Source organism: Saccostrea cucullata, unplaced genomic scaffold (genome assembly GCF_032062105.1).
Source record: "Saccostrea cucullata isolate Sc308-1 unplaced genomic scaffold, CSIRO_AGI_Scuc_v1 ctg305, whole genome shotgun sequence".
In the NCBI taxonomy this organism is placed as follows: domain Eukaryota; kingdom Metazoa; phylum Mollusca; class Bivalvia; order Ostreida; family Ostreidae; genus Saccostrea; species Saccostrea cuccullata.
The window spans coordinates 1002453-1022545 of record NW_026938238.1 but is presented as its reverse complement, the minus strand read 5'-3'; the positions used below and the strand labels follow the sequence as shown (position 1 = coordinate 1022545).

Here is a 20093-nt window from a genome sequence, read left to right as displayed (position 1 = left end):
TTGTTTATGCTTTTGATATACATCCAAAATTTTTCTGCACTTCGTAACCCGGAATGATATTTAATATATCTTGGTCTACCTAATGTTTTTGTGTATGAGAGAAGAGAAGGACTAAGATATTCCGAATCTGATTGACCAAATCCTACAAAAAAGTCATCTAGTTGAGATTCAAAATCACGAAATTCCCATGAAACTTGGATCTTATCGGAAGGAACATAAATTTCTCGATTGTTGAAGGGAGGACCTTTTCACACATTCCTTCAGAGTATATCTCATCTGCATCTCATTGGAAACTTGCGGTAAATTTTTTATAAACCCAGGAAATGTAAAATTTCTACAAATTTGAGTGCACCGCGAAGAATTCTTCAATGATATCTTTGACAGATTATCCAAAATATAAAAGGATTGTCGTTTTCATCACATGCTATACCCTTCCTTGTTGTAAACCTTTGACCAGTCAAATTAAAAATTTGAACTGGGGACAAGTCATACATTATACCATCAGAACATGCAACATCGGAACGTTCACCTGCGTTATTGAATGCAATCACGGATGCTACATACCTTCCTTTCTTTGGGAAATAAAATCGAATAGACGTTTTTGTTGTATTTACAGCAACCATGCTTTCATTTAGTTCAACATCTAAAATTTCATACGATCCGAGGCATCTTGAGAACAAGACTACCTGGTACAATCGTATCCCACTCTCATGGTCGATAAATCCATTCCAGTTTAAAAGGGTATTGTTTTCGTTGGTAAAATCTTTATCCTTTTCTTCCGGGGCACCTTCCATAACCACTCCTTTTACAGGGGCCGATTCATCAACGAGGATATCCACATGATCAATAGTTCGCAAAAAGGCGTTGTTTGTGACGACAAAAGTAAAAAAGTAATCTCTATTGTGCTGTCCAATGTTCTTATTGTTGTGCATCAGTTTTGACATATCTATGCTGTATGTTGATATTTCACAGGGGCCAAGTGATGGACAATAACACTTTGTATAGTTGTTACAGTCATTCTGAAATGATGCCCAAATGAATATTTCAATAGATGACTATTAATGTATTCAAACAAATTTAAAAATGAGAAAGCATATAAGCAGCACACACACCCTTACACACATAAACACACCCTCACCCTAAACCCTATCACAAATCCTCTCCCATACGGCCCCCAACGATGATCCATATAATATCATAAAAGATTGATTTTTATCAACTTTTAGAAACAATTTAAAGTACAATGTACATGTTCAAGAAAATTTCTTGGTTAGCAACTGCTTGGCTTGAAACTTTTATACGTGTAAGTTAAAACTGTTCAAGTAAATACAATTACTGCCCTCACACTATAATAACTAATAATATTACGTACGCCATTAGGTAGACGATTTACTGCTAAAGATCCGTTCCCAATATCCATTTCACCTAACGTTGTTCCAAAATACCACTGAATGGACCTCAGTCCACTATGGAGGTCTTGAATAGTTAAAATCATCTTCATTTTTGATAGCTCAATAGCATTGTGAACAAAAAGTCCTTTAAAATCGCCATTGTTTAAGCCCATGTCGGTAATTTCTGGAACAGAGGTGTCTATATGAACCGTAACCGAGTCGTTATTAGAGTTACCCATTATGTCAGTAGCAAAAACATCAACAGAAACAGAATCCCCGTCCAGGAGAGTCAAGTTGGTACAGTGTTTCGGCATCATTACATTTTCATGCATCTGGTTTATAATTCTTTTATTTCCATTTACAGTTATTGTGAAATTAAACTCTATAATGCCGTCTAAATTGACGGTGCCATTTCTGGGCAAGGGATATTCGTTGTCTTCGTATTCCTCTGCAATTAAAGATTTTCGTTCAATCGGTTTGAGAAGATTAGTCTTTTTGTGTAAAGTGTTATAAAATCGGCCGGTCCAGTCAAAGCAAAGTTCAGTTTTCTGTGTTTGCCAGGTTCTGCTAGAACTAAGATCTGCCGTCGCAATAAAAAGATTCTTTTGAGGATCTTTATGAACATCAGAGCAATTGTCAAATAGCACAAATCTTCTTGCTATTTGAACATTTCCTTCTCCAGAGTTATCTTTAATTTCAAGGTGGATCTCGTAAAGTCCACAAGTAGATAACTCAATATGCATAGGCGTTGGTGTGTTTGATGTTCTTGTATTACTTTTATCAGCTGAAATATCAGCTTTCAACAAAGCACCATCACCATGTATTCCATAGACAGTTATTTCGTATTCTGATATTCCTGATGCGTTTATATGTTTGCCTTTGAAATTATCCATATCTTTCCAACCTTTTATTCCAACTGTAACAAATGGCGACTTTGTTATTGAGTTTGGAATTTGAATAACGTCTAAATTGTTACATTCTCTAGTGACCTTACAATGAAGAGGTTGTAAATTGTCGAACCAAAAACATAATTCTCTTGTTGTCACCGTTTCATTGTAGTACTCTCTAGGTAGTGGCTTGTTCGGATCATGTAAAACTGTGGTTTGAAGATATCCTTTTCCAACAGCCAAAAACGTATAGCAAAGCCTAATGAAAAAAAGTTGACAATTATGTTCCATACTATAAAATCTAATTCAAAATGGGATTATAAATGTGAAAAAAATATTGATCCATGTTTAAAATCAAAATCATCATCATCGTCATCATCTGCATCAGCAACATCAACATCATTTCTTTCTTTGCAAATAAAAGTACTATACACAGCTATGTATTTAAGTGTTGTTTACTGTTAAAAGAAGTCGTATTTCTATGATGAAGAAAATTAATGACAAACAAGTTGATGAAACAAGAATGTAAGCTGTCGTGTTTTAAGTCATCATTTTGTAAATTCTATAGTCATTACAATCGACCTTGTCAGCAAATACAATTTATAATGGAGTCAAATGCTGACTGACGTTTTTCATAAGTGTGAGTCCATTATTTATACACTGAATTGGAGACGGATTTTCTGTTATTTCCCGATCATGACAAGGAGCACACGGCGGGTATCACCGGTCGCCACGGGATGCTCACTCCTCCATGGCACCTGATTCCATCTCTGATGTTTAAGAGGTCCGTGTTTGTTCTGCTCCTATTTTGTATTGTTTTATGGACTTTTGATCTTGAATACTGTTCGTTATCCATATGAAATTATGACAAATTTTGTTTAAGGAGTAGCAATTTGAAATATTAGCATTTAGCTGAAATTCATATATATAGCGACCATATAAGGGCCCTTTATGCAGTTTTTTTGTGAGGTCTGAAACCAAAATAAGTGTAAGTGTGGCGTTTTGAATTTTTTTTTATAGACAAACGATTAAAAGATAAACAAAGCAGACACATTACTCTCACATATTATGTTCTTTCTTCTATAAGTAGAATTTATCATTCTACAGAAATGGTAATGTTAAACGATTCAGGAATAAACAGTAACTCACCCATCTCCATTTTCAAGGGTAATATTTGGTAATGTTGTATCGTTGTTCTTAACGTTGACAGTATCTTCAAGACGGTTAATTCCCACGACGTGGTCAGCGAGTCTTTCACCAAATAGCATTTGTCTTGATTCTAAAATATAAATTCCTTATTATTTGATTCTATGTAAAAATTAAACTGTATGGTAAACTTCCATATTTACGAAGTAATACGAGGGGTGATCAAAAAGTTCGCGAACTAATTAATTATCTTCCAAAAAAGACAAAATATTTGGTTTCAGTATTGATTATATTTTAAATTAATCCTCTCCGATTTTAATGCACATCTGCCATCGTTCTGCGCATGCGCGAATCACGTGATGTAGCCGGTTACGTGACTCCCTCCGTAGCGTTCTGTCACAAAAGCTTTAAGATTTTTCTGAGTTTTATATTTCTTTCCATGCAAGTTAATTTTTATAACAAAAACAGTTAATTTGTCAGAAATGACCAATTCTCTGCAACAGAATGGGTGGATAAGAATATCCTTTCCAAAAATAAGCATGGCGACCATCTAAACCCAAATCTTCTGCCTCGGGAGAGACGTTTATTCGAGGCGGATAGAGAATGGGTGCCTCCTTTTTATCATATCTAATATGTTTAAAATTTGAAGTAAACGATATCTTAGGTATTCAATAATTATATTATTGTTAGGATATTCAGCTATTTTTCAAAGAGTAAATTGGAGGTCTTTCATAGCTATATTGCTTAATTAAAAACACATCTCTTTTCAAAGTTGCTTTCACTGGGCAAAATAACAAGCATCATTTTTAATCATCTGCCTTCCTTCACTAAAACAATCAATCCAATCATTGATGGAATTTATAAGAAGCCATTTGTCTTATAAAACTATGTGCAAATTATTAAACGCTACTTCAAAGGAATTTCCAAGATATACCATAAATTCTACAGTCGTTTGTTGAACGAGTACGACTGAGAAAACCATTTTTCGTCACAAGTGACCTGCATAGTGACGTCATTTTCACACTGTGACGTCACGAACAAGGAGTAAAGCTTTATTCAGCATATGCTATTTATAGAACTTATGTATGGCTACATATGTACCAATTGTACCAATTTTTTTTTCTAATCTGAATTGTGGTTTTGTAGATATAGAGATAGTTTGCGAACTTTTTGATCACCCCTCGTATTTTAATATCAACTGTATATTTTGATTATGGTATTTATCTTCCATATGATTAGATATGGAAGAGATTGCTCTGAAAACGATCTTTTTTTCAATTAAAACACCACTGACAAATAAGTTATTGTTACAAGAATTTACGGATTCAGTAAGCTTTTAACAAATGTTATGATCGTTTTAAAGACTTTGTATGTAAATACATTTTGTACAGCCTTTTGGTGAGTTGTATATTGTTGGGCAGGCTTAAAACATTTATTATACCATTGATGTTTTTGTACTGGGTTTGGCTGCCGAGTTCTCGTATACCTGATCAATACGTAAGGCTCACGGGCGGGTGTACCCGGTCAATGGGGAAATCTTTCTTGTCTTGGGCTACTGATTTAACCTATCTTGTTGCAAGAGGTCCGCGATTTTGCCCTGCTCATTGATTTGATTACTTGCTTTCTGAGACCGATCACTGTTCGTTATTAATATGTTTTAAATGTCCTTGATTATTTAATACAAGTTAAATAAACGGCCATTAAAATAATCATATGCAATTTCTCAATATTCTATTTAATCATGTATTACATACTATCTAATCCTGCAATGATCATTTCCTTAATTTGAATGATTTAATCTAAAAAGGAAACCATTCATATCATTCACCTTTTACGGTTCGTTTCCAGTACAGAGAAAGACTTCCACCTCCTATTCCAAATTTATACTCTGTTATGAACGTTGGCTTTGGGTGGGTTGGTTTGATGGTAAATGTATATTGTAAGGTAAAATCTGTCTTTGTAGCCTGAAATTTTATGAAATTGTCTCGTTGGTCTTGGCAAGCTGAAGACGAATTTATTTTTTTCAGAATGCTGTGTTCTCCGTTTCTTCCATGTATACCAACGAAACAGGTTACAATAGTTGGTTTGCGGGTCACTGAAACATAAATAGAAAATAAACACACTCGGATTAAATTTGCTCACAGAAAATTCGATGTTCAAATGAAAAAAAGAATATTTCAATATTTCGCACTTATGCATTTTGCTTGATCTGCATTTTTTACGGTAGAAAATCCTTCGTCGCACTGACAATGGTGAGCGACATTATCAGAGCCACATGACCCGGGCCAGCACTGTCTGTTTTCCTGAGAACATAACCCTAAAATGAAAATGAAATAATTTTAGTAGTGTATTCTCTCCAAAAGCATAAAATTGGAATTATTTAGGTTAATTACTGACAGGCACACTCTCTGCTCCCATTGTACAGTACCACAGGTAACGCCGGGTGGCATCTTTTGCAATGACCATGTGGAGAGAGATAGCAGTCCAAGTCAATTTCCACACAGTTTTGTATTTTGGATTGATCTAAAAAAAAAAAAAACAAACATCTTTTTTAATCTTAAATTATACTCGATACAAATCTGTATTCAAAAATCTGTATTCAAAAATAACATTAAACAGGTCGGAGAGAATACTCGAAATCGGGTATTATCCGTGAAATCGCGTAAAATACTCGATATTAGGGTATCGTTGAATCCGCGAAATCGGGTATTCCGTGCAACTTTCTATAAAAACTAAAGAATAAAGCAACGGCGCATTATGCCAGTAACTGTTTCTTGTACATCAGTATCTTGTGGATTTATTTTTATTAAACCTAATTCATAAGGTTGTCAAATAAGTTTAAAATCACACGACAAACATTGCTGGGGTAACAAAGAGGACACAATGGCGTTATTATTTTTCAATATAATTTCTAAAAACAAATAACTACACTTCGTTTGTCTTTATTTCCCATTAAAGTATTCCATATACTTATTTTTCTAATTTGTGCACTATTCACAAAACGTGAAATTTTAAAGAAATTAAACGACTAACGCCGTGTTATGTATTTTTACTGAAAAATGTATGGCGTCCCTTTCTCGTGAAATATAAATTACTCCTAACAGTTAGAGAGTACAGTATAAGCGAGTCATAATTGTATATCTCTGCCAATATAGAATACCAACGTTATTATAAAGAAGAAAATAAAATAAGATGAAATAAATACCCACGGGAAAACAGTTTGAAAATAGCTAATTGAAGGTGAGTATCTTTTTTTTTTATGTCAATTTAGCATGGATTTTTTATTCAATGACACCGTAAATTTTTTGGTTGCATTTTAATCGATACATAATATACTATTTTACCTTTATTTTATGCATTTGTGTGAAAATTGAGAGCGAGAAGTCATATGAACAGGATTTTCTTGTTTTTTTTTTCTTGGGGGGGGGGGGGGTTATAAATAAAAGTCAAATGTGTACATCTTTTCATGAAGTTAAAATACATTGAATTTCTCAATATAGATCGAGGTACAGTCATATTGAATATGAATTACATAGTCAATTTTTCACATTTCTTATAGTTTTTACGTTTATGAACATGTTAATGAACAAACTGAAATAATGGAGTGTTCAATTGCCTTGGAAAGACTTGTCTTACTTTCTGGGAATATAATTCCTCATCAGACATTAAAATTTCATAAAAATCGCAGCCACTTCCTTTCTTTATTATACTTTTTGATAGACAGGGTAAATTTTACCTCTTTACTTTCTATATTTTTTTTATATCGCTATCTTATACCTCATTATAATATGCTAATACAACGCACTATCTGATTGGTTCTAGACAATATGTCACAGTTTTCTTTTAGTTATTTTATCTATGATACGTATTACTCATGGCAATAACTTTTCCTAATACTCATCTATAATGAAAAAATGTGTTTAAAAAATAAACATGAATTCTAGTTACTTGTAGTCTTATATTGTTTTAGAAAATAACAGGTTGCTTTTTGTTTACCTACAATGTATATGATTTTTATTTGATGAATAAATCTTCCCTACGATTAAAATTATATGACCGAGTTTAACCGACCGTGACATTCAAAGAGAGGTCTCTTGGACACATGTAGAACACAGTCGAGGTTGTTTTGTCAGAGGTGGTCAAGAAGCCTTTAGCCCCCCCCCCCCCTCCATTTTTATCATTACATTATTTATACATTCATTAAAAAATTTGATTTTTTGCACAAGATGAATGTGAAAGTAATTAATGACTCATAATTAGATACGATAGACAATCCCTTGTTTATACATGGCATCATATCTGGTGTGTGAAATGTGTTTCCGTATAATTTGATTTATTTACAAATTGTTCATGTTTGTCGTGTTGATGTGGAATTATGATAAATTCCCGAATTCTGATACTTAACAATTCTGTTGTGTTGGGAATGAACATTAGCAAGATGCATATACTTTCAACATAAGGAAAAATATAAAGCAAATCGAACGCCTTTTTGTGTGCAGATCATGAAATGTACTGAGCTCCACGGGTATTTGTTGTCCCGAGCGCATTAATCTTGACGCCCAAATTCTTACATGGCTAGTGATACCTTTAGAAAACATGTGTATCTAGATGAAAGTTAACTCCCATTGTTTAAGTTTTATTAGGTGTTTACACCTCCTATACCCGATTTCGCGGATTCAACGATACCCTAATTTCGAGTATTATACGCGATTTCACTGATAATACCCGATTTCGAGTATTCTCTCCGACCTGTTAAAGGGGCTTCGTGGACTATTTTGATCTCCTCTAGAAGAAGAGCTCTATATAAAGCTATAACAAAATGACTAAATTTTAAAACTAAAATTTATGAAATTTTTCTTTGCCAAATGATAGTTGACAACTTAAGATATCATATCCCAAAATTTAAGTTATATCTAGTTATATCTGGTGGTTAGTAAAAATACTTTGTTAAAGATATATATGCCGTTTAGTGTTTTATTTTAAAAGAAATAAATATATGTGGTGTCTCATCAAGTTATATAAGTTATTTACTTTCTGCAAATAAGACAGTTCCACTCCATCACTTTTTAAAAGTTATGAAATATTATTTTGTAAAAATTATTTTCTCTCCAAGTCGGATAATAAACCGCCTCTTATTGAAATATTAATGATGACGTGGTCTCGCATGCTCACAGCAAACAATGATCCAATCTCGTGAATGAACCGAAAAGCATGATGGTCTACTACGTTTTTACTACTGTAACAAACACGTGAGTTAGAGATTGTCAATACATGAGCACACCTCAGAGTTGGTTGCTTTTTGTACGGAGGAATAATCACGTGCAATTGTCTATTCACTAGCAGTACAGCACGGGGAAACTCTAAACAAACGGACCTTTACAATGGAGTGGGGAAAACTTTAATTTTTATCATTGTTGATCATTTGTATGCAAATATGAGCCTGGGACTAGTAGAAAATAATGTACATAATGCATTAAGCGTGTAAATGCTTGGAAAAATGCATCAAGTCTTTCCGAGAGCGATTTAAAAAACTAGCCTTTTCGAAAAACACATGTAGTATTTTATGTAGTAACCCATAAATGCATTAAATGCAACTCATTGGGCTGATTGGTCTATTTGTCAGTCATATTGATTCCTCACTGAACAGACGTCACAAAAAATATTTTCCTCGACCTGATGATTCTCGCGATGCTTTTCCAGCGCACATGCGCAGATCCAGAATAAACGTCAGTCCTTTATAAATATGCATGAGAATATCGTGTTCTTTTCCCGACCAGAACTTTGTTAATACCGAATGATATTTCGTCGAATTTGCAAGAATGCTTCATTTTTGATAGCTTATCATACTTCAGAAATTTTTGTTCGGTTTCAGCTGTGCAAAAATACTGTTTAACACGGCATACATATCTTTAACCTCCTAGCCTTCTGAAAGGAACTACTTTACCTTCTGCTTTTACATAAATGCCGATTTCATCAGCGATACTAGGTCCTTATAAGAAGAAAACAGAAACAAATTAGAGGAAGCAACAGAGTAAAAAAGTATTGAGATAGAAAAACTGGTGCTTACAAAAAGACTGCCAACTTACCACATGTGTAATCTACATTTAAAAATTTCTTGTCTCCTACGGCTGGATCAGAAAATATAGCATTGTCGGCCTTTACCGAACAGGCATCCATGTAGTTACACCTGCTTCTCATTTGAGATGTCCCATAAGTCCACCGACCACCTAACCCATAGGTAGCTCTTTTTATGTGAATAGTCCCTTGAGACGCACAGTTTATGCTCAAATAATCATGTTCTTTTGCCGTTGCGCTCACTACAATAATAACACTATCAAAAGACATAAGAAACAGATCATAAATCGTTTCAATGATAGATGTTTATTAAAATTTTTTAGACCAGTGGCTGTTTCTTCAATGGAACGCATTATGACGTATCAGTAATACAAATATTTTTTTTAACCCGACTTTAAATGTCTATTTATACAGATATAAATATAAACAATAAAATGTCTTTCTTTGGTTGTTAGAACAGGTATCAACGTCACATCTATTTAAAAAAAAAATACGTACATGTAACCTGGCTACGCGCTGTGTTTTTTTTTTGCATCTAGTGTGACATTAATATTTAAACTAACATGCAAGTGTGATATTATGATTTCTATTTGTGTATGTGTTTATTCGTTTTTATTAATTTTTTTCATATCATTTTGAGAAATATAACCACAACTTCGTTTACGCACCTGAATTAGGTTGCCTAAGTCACCGTATACAACGGGTAACGCGGGGAAGTCGCTAAAAAGTAAGGGGGAGTCGTTTTCAACGTATGGGGGAGTCGATTATCACCGCTTCGGAGTCAGAAGAGATGTGGGTCACGTCTTTTTTCGGTATATTGAAGTTGTATATACAAAAAACAACTCGCCCACGGAAGGTAGCAATAGTTAAGCTTTCTGTTGGTCATTTGTCCGGCTAGCATATACGTCTAGTTTTCTCAAACACTTCGAAACTATTCGACATATTTCATATTTACGTTGATCGAGTGGTTAAAATATTCATAGTTTGCATAATCTACGACTTGTGTAGGGATTATGACAGTTAAAACAGCAAAAGCAAACTTTAATCTTTGAAATGCAACTATTCAAATTTGGCTAGACTTTATAAAAATTAATAATTAAGACATTTTCTCTTCAGACAGTAATGGTTACGTAGGGGGGAGTCGTTTCTGGAAAAACACAACGCATAGGGGAGTCACACAATTGAATTGTACTATTTTTTTTTAAATTTCGACTTTTCCTTTGCTAAATGCTTCCATACATAATTATTTTGATAATTTTATAATTTTAGTAAAATGAAACATGAATAAAGATCAATATAAGCAATATGTACATGTGAGAATAAAAACATGTATTTATCGTTTCTTATTGTGAAGTGCATGAGTATATACATGTACCAGTACTTCATATACATTACTACGTGAACATTTGATATGGTTTCTGCACGGATGATCAGTGGCATATTCCAAAATTTTCAGCATTTTAAATTAAATACCGTTAGGCAGTTAATGTCGAAGAAAAAAATATTGAAACTACAAATATGCAGGGGGTGAAGGAAAGGGGACTTCAGCTTTGCCAATTTCCCTCACACATAACATGAAACTCTTTTAAAGAGTATACATGTATTTTGGGATGAGGGCATGATATTTTAATAATTTTCTTTGTGAATTTTTATAGCTCTGATTATGATTAGAACTTCAGACCCTGCCCTTACCCATAATAACAATTCTGAAAAACATTTCACGAAACAGGCGCGTAGTATGAAAGGTCTTCCAACGTTTTGTTGCAGAATATTTAAATCATTGTTATATTTGCAAATGTGTTATGATAAAATTTGGTTGAGAAACTCTGTTGTAACATTCTTCCACCAACCTTTTTTTTTGTTTGTCAAATTCTTTCAGATTTAAGTTGTTTATAATTTTTTTTTTCATACTAATTCATGAAAAATTGTTATTGTAAAAAAATTATAACTAAAAAAAGTAAAGCCTTTCTACTGTTTTTCTGAGCGGTCAAATAAATCTGTTTGACAGTGGAGTGAGATGTTGGACCTGTCGATGAGATATTGCACCGCTTACTTCACAGTGTGGGTGGGGTCACTGTCAGAACTTGACGGAATTAACAAAGTTTAAACATGACATTTTTGTCGACCCCTCAAACTTTTTGTTTTCGGCTTAACAGCCTCGGGCAAACAGTTTGGTTCCTCGGTTCGTAAAAAACGCATGTTGACCTCGAATTCTGTCTATGAATGTATACATGTAGTAATGACTGTATAAATCCCAGATCATCCCAAATATTCTCATTAAGTATGCATCGTTTGTGCCTGAAGATGTGTTATCTTATATGATAAAATAAAAATAAATTATTTATATGTGGACCAAATTGAAAGCATACACCAGTTTAAAAATTTCTAAACCCCCCCCCCCCCCCCCCCCCAAGAAAAAAGAAGTCAAGGTGCGGGAATGACGCGCCAGAGATTTTCACTTTTCCGATTAAAAAATTTCCATATTATAAATCTGATTTTTATGGAGAGGCTGTCATTGTTGAAAGTGAGGGTTCGTGTTCTTTTTGAATTTTTGTGATGTATAAGAAAATTACATACTGAGCTAGGAAAGGGTTTTGTCCCCAAGCACATGTGCTCCCAAGATATATATTCCAATTGCACATGTATATTGCTGATATTTTCTTGAACTAAAAACAACACCAGTTAGGTATGCATTTCACTTTATTTTGCGACTCCCCTATGCGTTGTGCTTTTCCAGAAACGACTCCCCCGTACGTCACTCATTACTGTCTGAAGAGAAAATGTCTTAATTATTAATTTTTATAAAGTCTACCCAAGTGTGAATAGTTGCAATTGAAAGATTAACGTTTGCTTTTGCTGTTTTAACTGTCATAATCCCTACACAAGTCGTAGATTGTGCAAACTATGCATGTTTTAACCACTCAATCAACGTAAATACGAAATCTGTCAAATAGTTTCGAAGTGTTTGAGAAAACTAGACGTATATGCTAGCCGGACAAATGACCAACAGAAAGCTTAACTATTGCTACCTTCCGTGGGCGAGTTGTTTTTTGCATATACATCTTCAATATACCGAAAAAAGACGTGACCCACATCTCTTCTTACTCCGAAGCGGTGAAAATCGACTCCCCCATACGTTGAAAACGACTCCCCCTTACTTTTTAGCGACTCCCCCGCGTTACCCGTTGTATACGGTGTAAGTGAAGTTTTATTCTATGATTTCATTGGTCCTTTTTTGATTGGTTATTTCTTATTTTTCATTCATAATACATTTTTCATTTTAAGTATAAACTTACCGCTCTTAACCTATGTATGTCAGAGCCGTAATACGCTTTCAAGGAGTAAAGAAGTTAATGCAGAGTCAGTCATATGCATTTTATGGTATGTATCTTATATATTTGATTATGTGTTTTAATTCTTGCCATTAAAAGATTCGATTTAAGTAATCATTTTGATTGCAAATATTTTACTTAATTGCATAATTGCAATTAAAGTTGTAACTTAAATAATAATGAGTCTGTAAGATTTCAATTAAAGAATGATTTTAAGTTTTGTATGAATTATTGGTGTGTGAATCACACAGACTTGTCACGTAGGCATATTTCATAAAGCACGCTAGAGCTTCATGAAAAATATACCTACGTGCAAGTCTGTGTAATTCACACACCAATAATTCATACTGAAGTAAAAAAAACACTTTTTATATTTACATTTTTCATGTCTTAATAAAGCATAAAAAATATACTCAATATTTGAATTCTTGCTGCCCTATTTCGTTGCTTTTTTCTAAAGTCTCTGAAGCCTCATTGTGACGTCACGTAAACTTGTGCACGTTTCTCTGTGTATATTCCTACGCCTACACGTAGGAATACACGAAAATGGTAATTTAAATAATTTTCACAGTTGGCTTAGTATATAGAAAAATACAACGAATGTAAATATTTTGAATTGTTTACAGAACACAATTTTTCAGAGTTATTTTTCTTTTGTTAACTGTAGGTAAATTATCTCGTGTTATTTTCATAATTTCTATAATTTTGACTTACTCAGTTTTAAACACTTTGTTATTTTAGGTACTAGTAATTCCCTTATTTCCTTAAAAAAATTATCATGAAAATATAACCTCTGTCTTGCTGCTCGGTTACACAAAAAAGCATTTATATTGTCTTTGTAGCATTTTGTTCTTACGGCTATTCCATAGTGAGGCTATAGAACCTGGACTATATAAAATTGCTGGAAGGCTTGGATTCTCTCCCAGCAGATCATAAATTCTTGTCTCAAATATTCCGAACCAAAATTTCCCAACATCAGATGAATGTCCGCCTTCGTGTTTACTGATTAAAAAGTGTCTATCAGAGTTCACCTGTCTGTAAAAAATAATAATTATTCAATTAATGATAAAGAAGATTTTCATACTTTGCAAATTGCTTCCACACGGAAAAAACAATAAAACATTATTTTCCCCACTGTTTTAAGAAACGTATTTCCTTGCTTAAAATTAATTCTCTAGTTTGAATTGGAACGGAGACCGTTACAGAATTTCTCTAAATGCCCCACCCTCCACTTTCGGTGCCTTATTCCTGATAATCTTCATTATATCAAGCATACTGGGCTTGGTATTTTCTACTGCCAAACCTTCAAAGAATGCTATCAAAAAGTATAAAACGTTACACTGTTGCTGTATGAAATATAAATGGTGGCTAAATTAAGTATATTAAAATTAGTCGTTTTTCGCATTACACTAACGCACAAGTGCTTGCATGGACATGGTGATAAAATCATCTTGTCTATGAAATATATGGAGATAACTAAAAGTATTCAAGCCCAAGAGCCCATAAAAGAAAACAAATAGGTGCAGAGTAAATACGGACCTCCAAAACATCAGGGTTTGAAAGAATCAGGTGCCATGGAAGAGTAAGCTTCTTCTGCCGACCAGTCACACCAGCCGTGAGCTCACTATTATGATTGGTAAATTACGGAAAATCCGTTGTCAAGTCAGTGTGTAAATAATGGACTAACAATTAGTATGAAACACATCAGTCAGCATTTGACTCCATGATTAATTGTAGATGCTGACAAGGTCATTGCATCGATCAAAGAACCTACAAAATGATGACTAAGAATGAGACTGCTGATATTCTTGTTTCATTAACTTGTTTCTCAATAATTTACCTCGTTTAATAAATTGTACATACTTAGAGCATGCTCCTGCATAAGGAATCTACTGAGAGATATAAACTCCGCATGCATGTGATGAAGGTACATGTATATTGCTCCATCAGAAAATAAAGGAAGTTGACGATTGAAAAGTTACAGTCGTCAGTACTCATCACGTTTATCACAGAACTTGGTTCTTGGATTACCATTACCGTCTCTTTAAGTTAAATATCCAAATATGAAATAGATGTGTCAGACTGTGGTATCTCAACCTCACCAGAATATATCGTATCGACTTAATAATTGAAACAATCATTGTTAATTGACAATACGTCGTTAATTTATCTAAATGTCGAGTTGAAGACAACGACAAGTGTTTTCTTCTTTTCATATGTAAGATTTTGGATAAATTCTGCTTAATGTGAATACAAAAATGGGTCTTCTAATAACAGAGCTTCTTGAATATATTGTTGCACAGTACTCATGAAGTTTCTCCTTCACTACAGTTAATATCTTAGTGAGGAGTAAAGATAGAAGCTTGGTTGAACATTTACTGGAACCCGATATGTATCTTTGTTTGTAAGGGTTTTTACCAAGTTTCGGAATCTAATAAAGATCTGGTAATTCGAATTCATTTTGGTTGTTTGGGATTTTAAAAATACTGTAATATTAAGGTTTTCTCACCCTCACAATTTTAATAGTTCAAAGTACAAAAACTGCATTTATTTTCGTTTAATATGGTTTAAATTTACTAATTATTGCAAGAAATGTAAAGGTCGCCATATCATTTAGGATAGGAGATATAAATAAACAAAAGTGTATGTCAACATAAAAAATTGTACATTTTTTGTAAACATAATGATAAAAATTATGTAAAAACTGGTTCAAATGTATAATTCTGATGCTGAAAGTCCGATATACTTGCTACTTCTAAGATACTTTAGAATTGTGAATATCAGGAAAACTACTGTAAACGTATTACATTTAGCGGTATATTCTTTTTTGTTTTTTTTTTCCGCTAATTTAAGTACAACGCTAAATGTCTTAAACATATAAACATTATTGGAGTTTTATGAAGAGACTTACTTTTACAATCGACGACCGACTTTTGCAACTTAAACATAGACAAACTCAAATTACTAAAATGTAAAAGTCAGCTGTCAAATGTAAAAGTAAGTCTCTTCATAAAACTCCATTAAGAATATTAAGAAATACGCTAAATGAAATCTACGCTAACTTGTTCAAAAATCAATTTTTGCCAAATATGGTACAAGCTAAATATAATACATTTACCAGGTATTCCAACAATCTATTGGAATCCCATGGGTACAAATTGCGCTCCGTTATTAGCAGACTTATTTCTATATTCATATGAAGCAGAATTTATGCAAAATCTTAGGCGTGAAAAGAGGAAAACACTTGCTGTGGCCCTCAACTCGACATTTAGATACATTGACGACGCATTGTCAATTAATAATGGTAATTTCCATTCCTACGTCCATACGATATATCCTGGTGAGCTTGAGATAAAAGATACCACAGAGCCCGACACTTCTGTTTCATACTTGGATATTTTACTTGAAAAAGACACTAATGGTAATCTAACAACCAAGCTACATGATAAACGTGATGACTTTAACTTTTCTATCGTCAACTTCCCTTACTTGTGCAGCAAAATACCTTCATCACCTGCATACAGAGTTAATATATCTCAGTTGATTCGATACGCAAGAGCATGCTCTGTGTATAAACAATTTCTAAAATGAGGTAAATTATTGAAAAACAAGAATATCAGCAGTCTCGTTTAAAATCATCATTTCGTAAGTTCTATGGTCGATAAAATTACCTTGTCAGCAAATACAATTTATCATTAAGTGAAATGCTGACTGACGTTTTTCATACCAATTGTTAGTCCATTATTCATACACTGAATTGACGACGGATTTTTTCCGTTATTTCCTGATCATGACAAGGAGCACACGGCGGGTGTGACCGGTCGGCAGGGGATGCTCACTCCTCCATGGCACCTGATCCCACCTCTGATATTTCGGGGTCCGTGTTTGCTCTGCTCTTTTGAAATTAAAACCGATTCTTTTAGCAGTTGTTCTATAGATATGCATACTCGAATTTCTCCATAAATCCACCACGTCATAACAAGTTACAAATACATGTTGAATAGTTTCAGTATCCTCCTTACAAAAGTTACATAAATCAGATGTTTTTATATTAATTTTCTTAAGATAGTACCCGACAGGAAGAATTCTATGAAGAAGTCGGTATTGAAGCCATTGTACTGAAGAATCATTTGTTGTCTTGAAACACACTCGAAAAACATCTTATGTGCATATATCATTCACTCCATGAGGGGACAACTCTGAATTCCACTTTGAAATTGCTGTAGGCTTCAAACAATTTTTGTTTATGACATTGTAAATGATTTTTGAACATTTTGTATTCGAAAAAATATATTCAAAATAAAAAGGTAAATAAGGCAGACAACTTTTGTTCAACATTGTTCTCTTAATTGCCATATTTTAAAAACATTTTGCAATGGCACTAATAACACTATTGTAATGCATTACATTTAGAGTAGGAAAATTAAATTTTTTTTGAAAAGCAGATTTTGAAAGAAAAATACAATCTGTCTGATCCGAAATTAGAACATATTTATTATACCCCCCGCTTGAAAAGCGGGAGGGTATATAGTAATCGGTATGTCCGTCCGTCTGTTACGCATCTGACACATATTTTGGGTTTCCCACAACACTGCCATTATATTCATATGGGAGGCGGAGGGTATCATTTAGTGAGCTCATTGCTCACAGTACCTCTAGTGATCTTCCTTTTGATCTTTGATTTTTAACAGGTAGAGTTTGTATGATTATGATTAAAAACTAGAGGTACTGTGAGCAATGAGCTCACTAAATGATATCCTCCGCCTCCTATATTATGGTTACATTTTATAATGGCAAAGTCCATGATTTGCTGTGGCCGGGAAACCCAAGATATGTGTCGGATCAAAAAGTAAAATAGGAGGTGCACAAGGGCAATATGCAATAAAGATTCTGTGAAAGTTTCATTAAACAGGTCGGAGAGAATACTCGAAATCGGGTATTATCCGTGAAATCGCGTATAATACTCGATATTAGGGTATCGTTGAATCCGCGAAATCGGGTATTCCGTGCAACTTTCTATAAAAACTAAAGAATAAAGCAACGGCGCATTATGCCAGTAACTGTTACTTGTGCATCAGTATCTTGTGGATTTATTTTTATTAAACCTAATTCATACGGTTGTCAAATAAGTTTAAAATCACACGACAAACACTGCTGGGGTAACAAAGAGGACACAATGGCGTTATTATTTTTCAATATAATTTCTAAAAACAAATAACTACACTTCGTTCGTCTTTATTTCCCATTAAAGTATTCCATATACTTATTTTTCTAATTTGTGCACTATTCACAAAACGTGAAATTGAAATTTTAAAGAAATTAAACGACTAACGCCGTGTAATGTATTTTTACTGAAAAATGTTTGGCGTCCCTTTCTCGTGAAATATGAATTATTCCTAACAGTTAGAGAGTACAGTATAAGCGAGTCATCATTGTATATCTCTGTCATAATAGAATACAAACGTTATTATACAGAAGAAAATAAAATACGATTAAATAAATACCCACGGGAAAACAGTTTGAAAATAGCTAATTGAAGGTGAGTATCTTTAATATGTCAATTTAGCATGAAATTTTTATTCAAAGACACCGTAAATTTTTTGGTTGCATTTTAATCGATACAAGATATGCTAATTTACCTTTATTTTATGCATTTGTGTGAAAATTGAGAGCGAGAAGTCATATGAACAGGATTTTCTTGTTTTTTTTTTTTTTTTTTTGAGGGGGGGGTATAAATAAAGGTCAAATGTGTACATCTTTTCATGAGCTGATAATACATTGAATTTCTCAATATAGATCGAGGTACAGTCATATTGAAATATGAGTTACATAGTCAAGTTTTCACATTTCTTATAGTTTTTATGTTTATGAACATGTTAATGAACAAACTGAAATAATTCAATTCAATTCAATTCACTTTATTGACAATTACCATGTCGGCATACAGTCATGAACATTTAAATAACGGAGTATTTAAATAATGGAGTGTTCAACTATAAAGGATAGTTATTTTACCTTCTGAACTTTATATTGGAAACATTTTAACAGAAGTATAATAATAATCGGTATGTCCGTCCGTCCGTCTGTTACGCTTTGGGGGTACCCTCTCTTATCAACAAATCCTCTCATAGCAGTGAAGAAATTAAATGAATCTTGCACAGAATCTTTATTACATATTGCAATTGTGCACCTCTTATTTTATTTTTTGATCTGATATATATTTTGGATTTTCCAGAGCAAAAGATGGACACTGCCATTATATTCATTTGGGAGGCGGGGGTATCATTTAGTGAGCTCATTGCTCACAGTACCTCTAGTTTCTTATAATTTAAAAATTCAGTCTTGAAATAGTTAGAATAATGCACATGTGTATTTTATAGACATTCTAATAGTTACAAACAAACAGTACTTTTATCGCCAACTACATGTAGAGACACTGATACATGTACATTGTCAAGCGACTTCACGCATTCTACGTTTTAAAATTCCAATTCACTTTACTACTAATTTGCTAAAAATCAAAAGAGAATATATAACCACTAACATAATATCGACGAAGACGATATGAAACATTTAACTCTTCAGCAATTTAAACATTTCGAAAAGCACGCGCTATTGAAAATAGTTCGCTTGCAATATGAAGTCCGCAGCGTGTGTGCAGTCTGTGCACAAATTGTTATATCACGATTATCCCAATAAAGCAAATATCTAATTTCTCTTTCAGTTTAATTCTCAAGTAAAAATATTGATCAGTATTTTTTCCAATGATTGGGATGTTAAAAATATTTGTTTGCATATCGTCTCGCAATGGGACTATTATTTTTAAAAGTGTCTGGTTTGACGCTGTTTGGTTTTTTGTTTTCTGTGCTATTTATCGAAAGACAGTCGATCATGATGCCTATAGCCAGGACTTTGCTTTCAGCAAATCTCAGCTAAAAATGAAATGAAACTTCACACTTCGACAAAATAAATGTTTTTATTTACAAAAATGTGTTGATCTATAATCGTGTACTAATAATATAACGATGAGGAACATTTTCTACGTATTTTTTAATGACCCTCGTTATCAAGTAGCACAAAAAAGTAACGACTATATCAAGGTCATTTTATGCATTTTTAATTGTACACATTTGCATGCGAGCGCAAGATAACCATGCCATCTTGTCTTCACGTTTTAATCTTTATGTTCTCAGTATCGATGCATTTAATAAAAAACATAATATTATAAGTTACGTCTTTATCACGTGTACTGTTCATTTAAC

The 20093-nt window shown here is 33.4% G+C and overlaps 1 protein-coding gene across 1 annotated transcript in view; it reads right to left on the bottom strand.

Moving 5' to 3' along the window:
* Positions 1–79: 79 nt before the first annotated feature.
* The window catches only part of LOC134249747 (uncharacterized), a 43291-nt gene continuing 23277 nt past the window's right edge, over positions 80–20093 (bottom strand). Inside the window, exons 2-11 of the mRNA XM_062732097.1 lie at positions 13688–13866; positions 9511–9741; positions 9369–9413; positions 5822–5947; positions 5616–5741; positions 5253–5519; positions 3428–3557; positions 1373–2537; positions 687–1019; positions 80–142 (exon numbers count right to left, since the gene is read on the bottom strand). Of these exons, the coding sequence (XP_062588081.1) occupies positions 80–142; positions 687–1019; positions 1373–2537; positions 3428–3557; positions 5253–5519; positions 5616–5741; positions 5822–5947; positions 9369–9413; positions 9511–9622 (2367 nt within the window). The 5' untranslated portion in view covers positions 9623–9741; positions 13688–13866. The remainder of the gene's footprint in view (positions 143–686; positions 1020–1372; positions 2538–3427; positions 3558–5252; positions 5520–5615; positions 5742–5821; positions 5948–9368; positions 9414–9510; positions 9742–13687; positions 13867–20093) is intronic.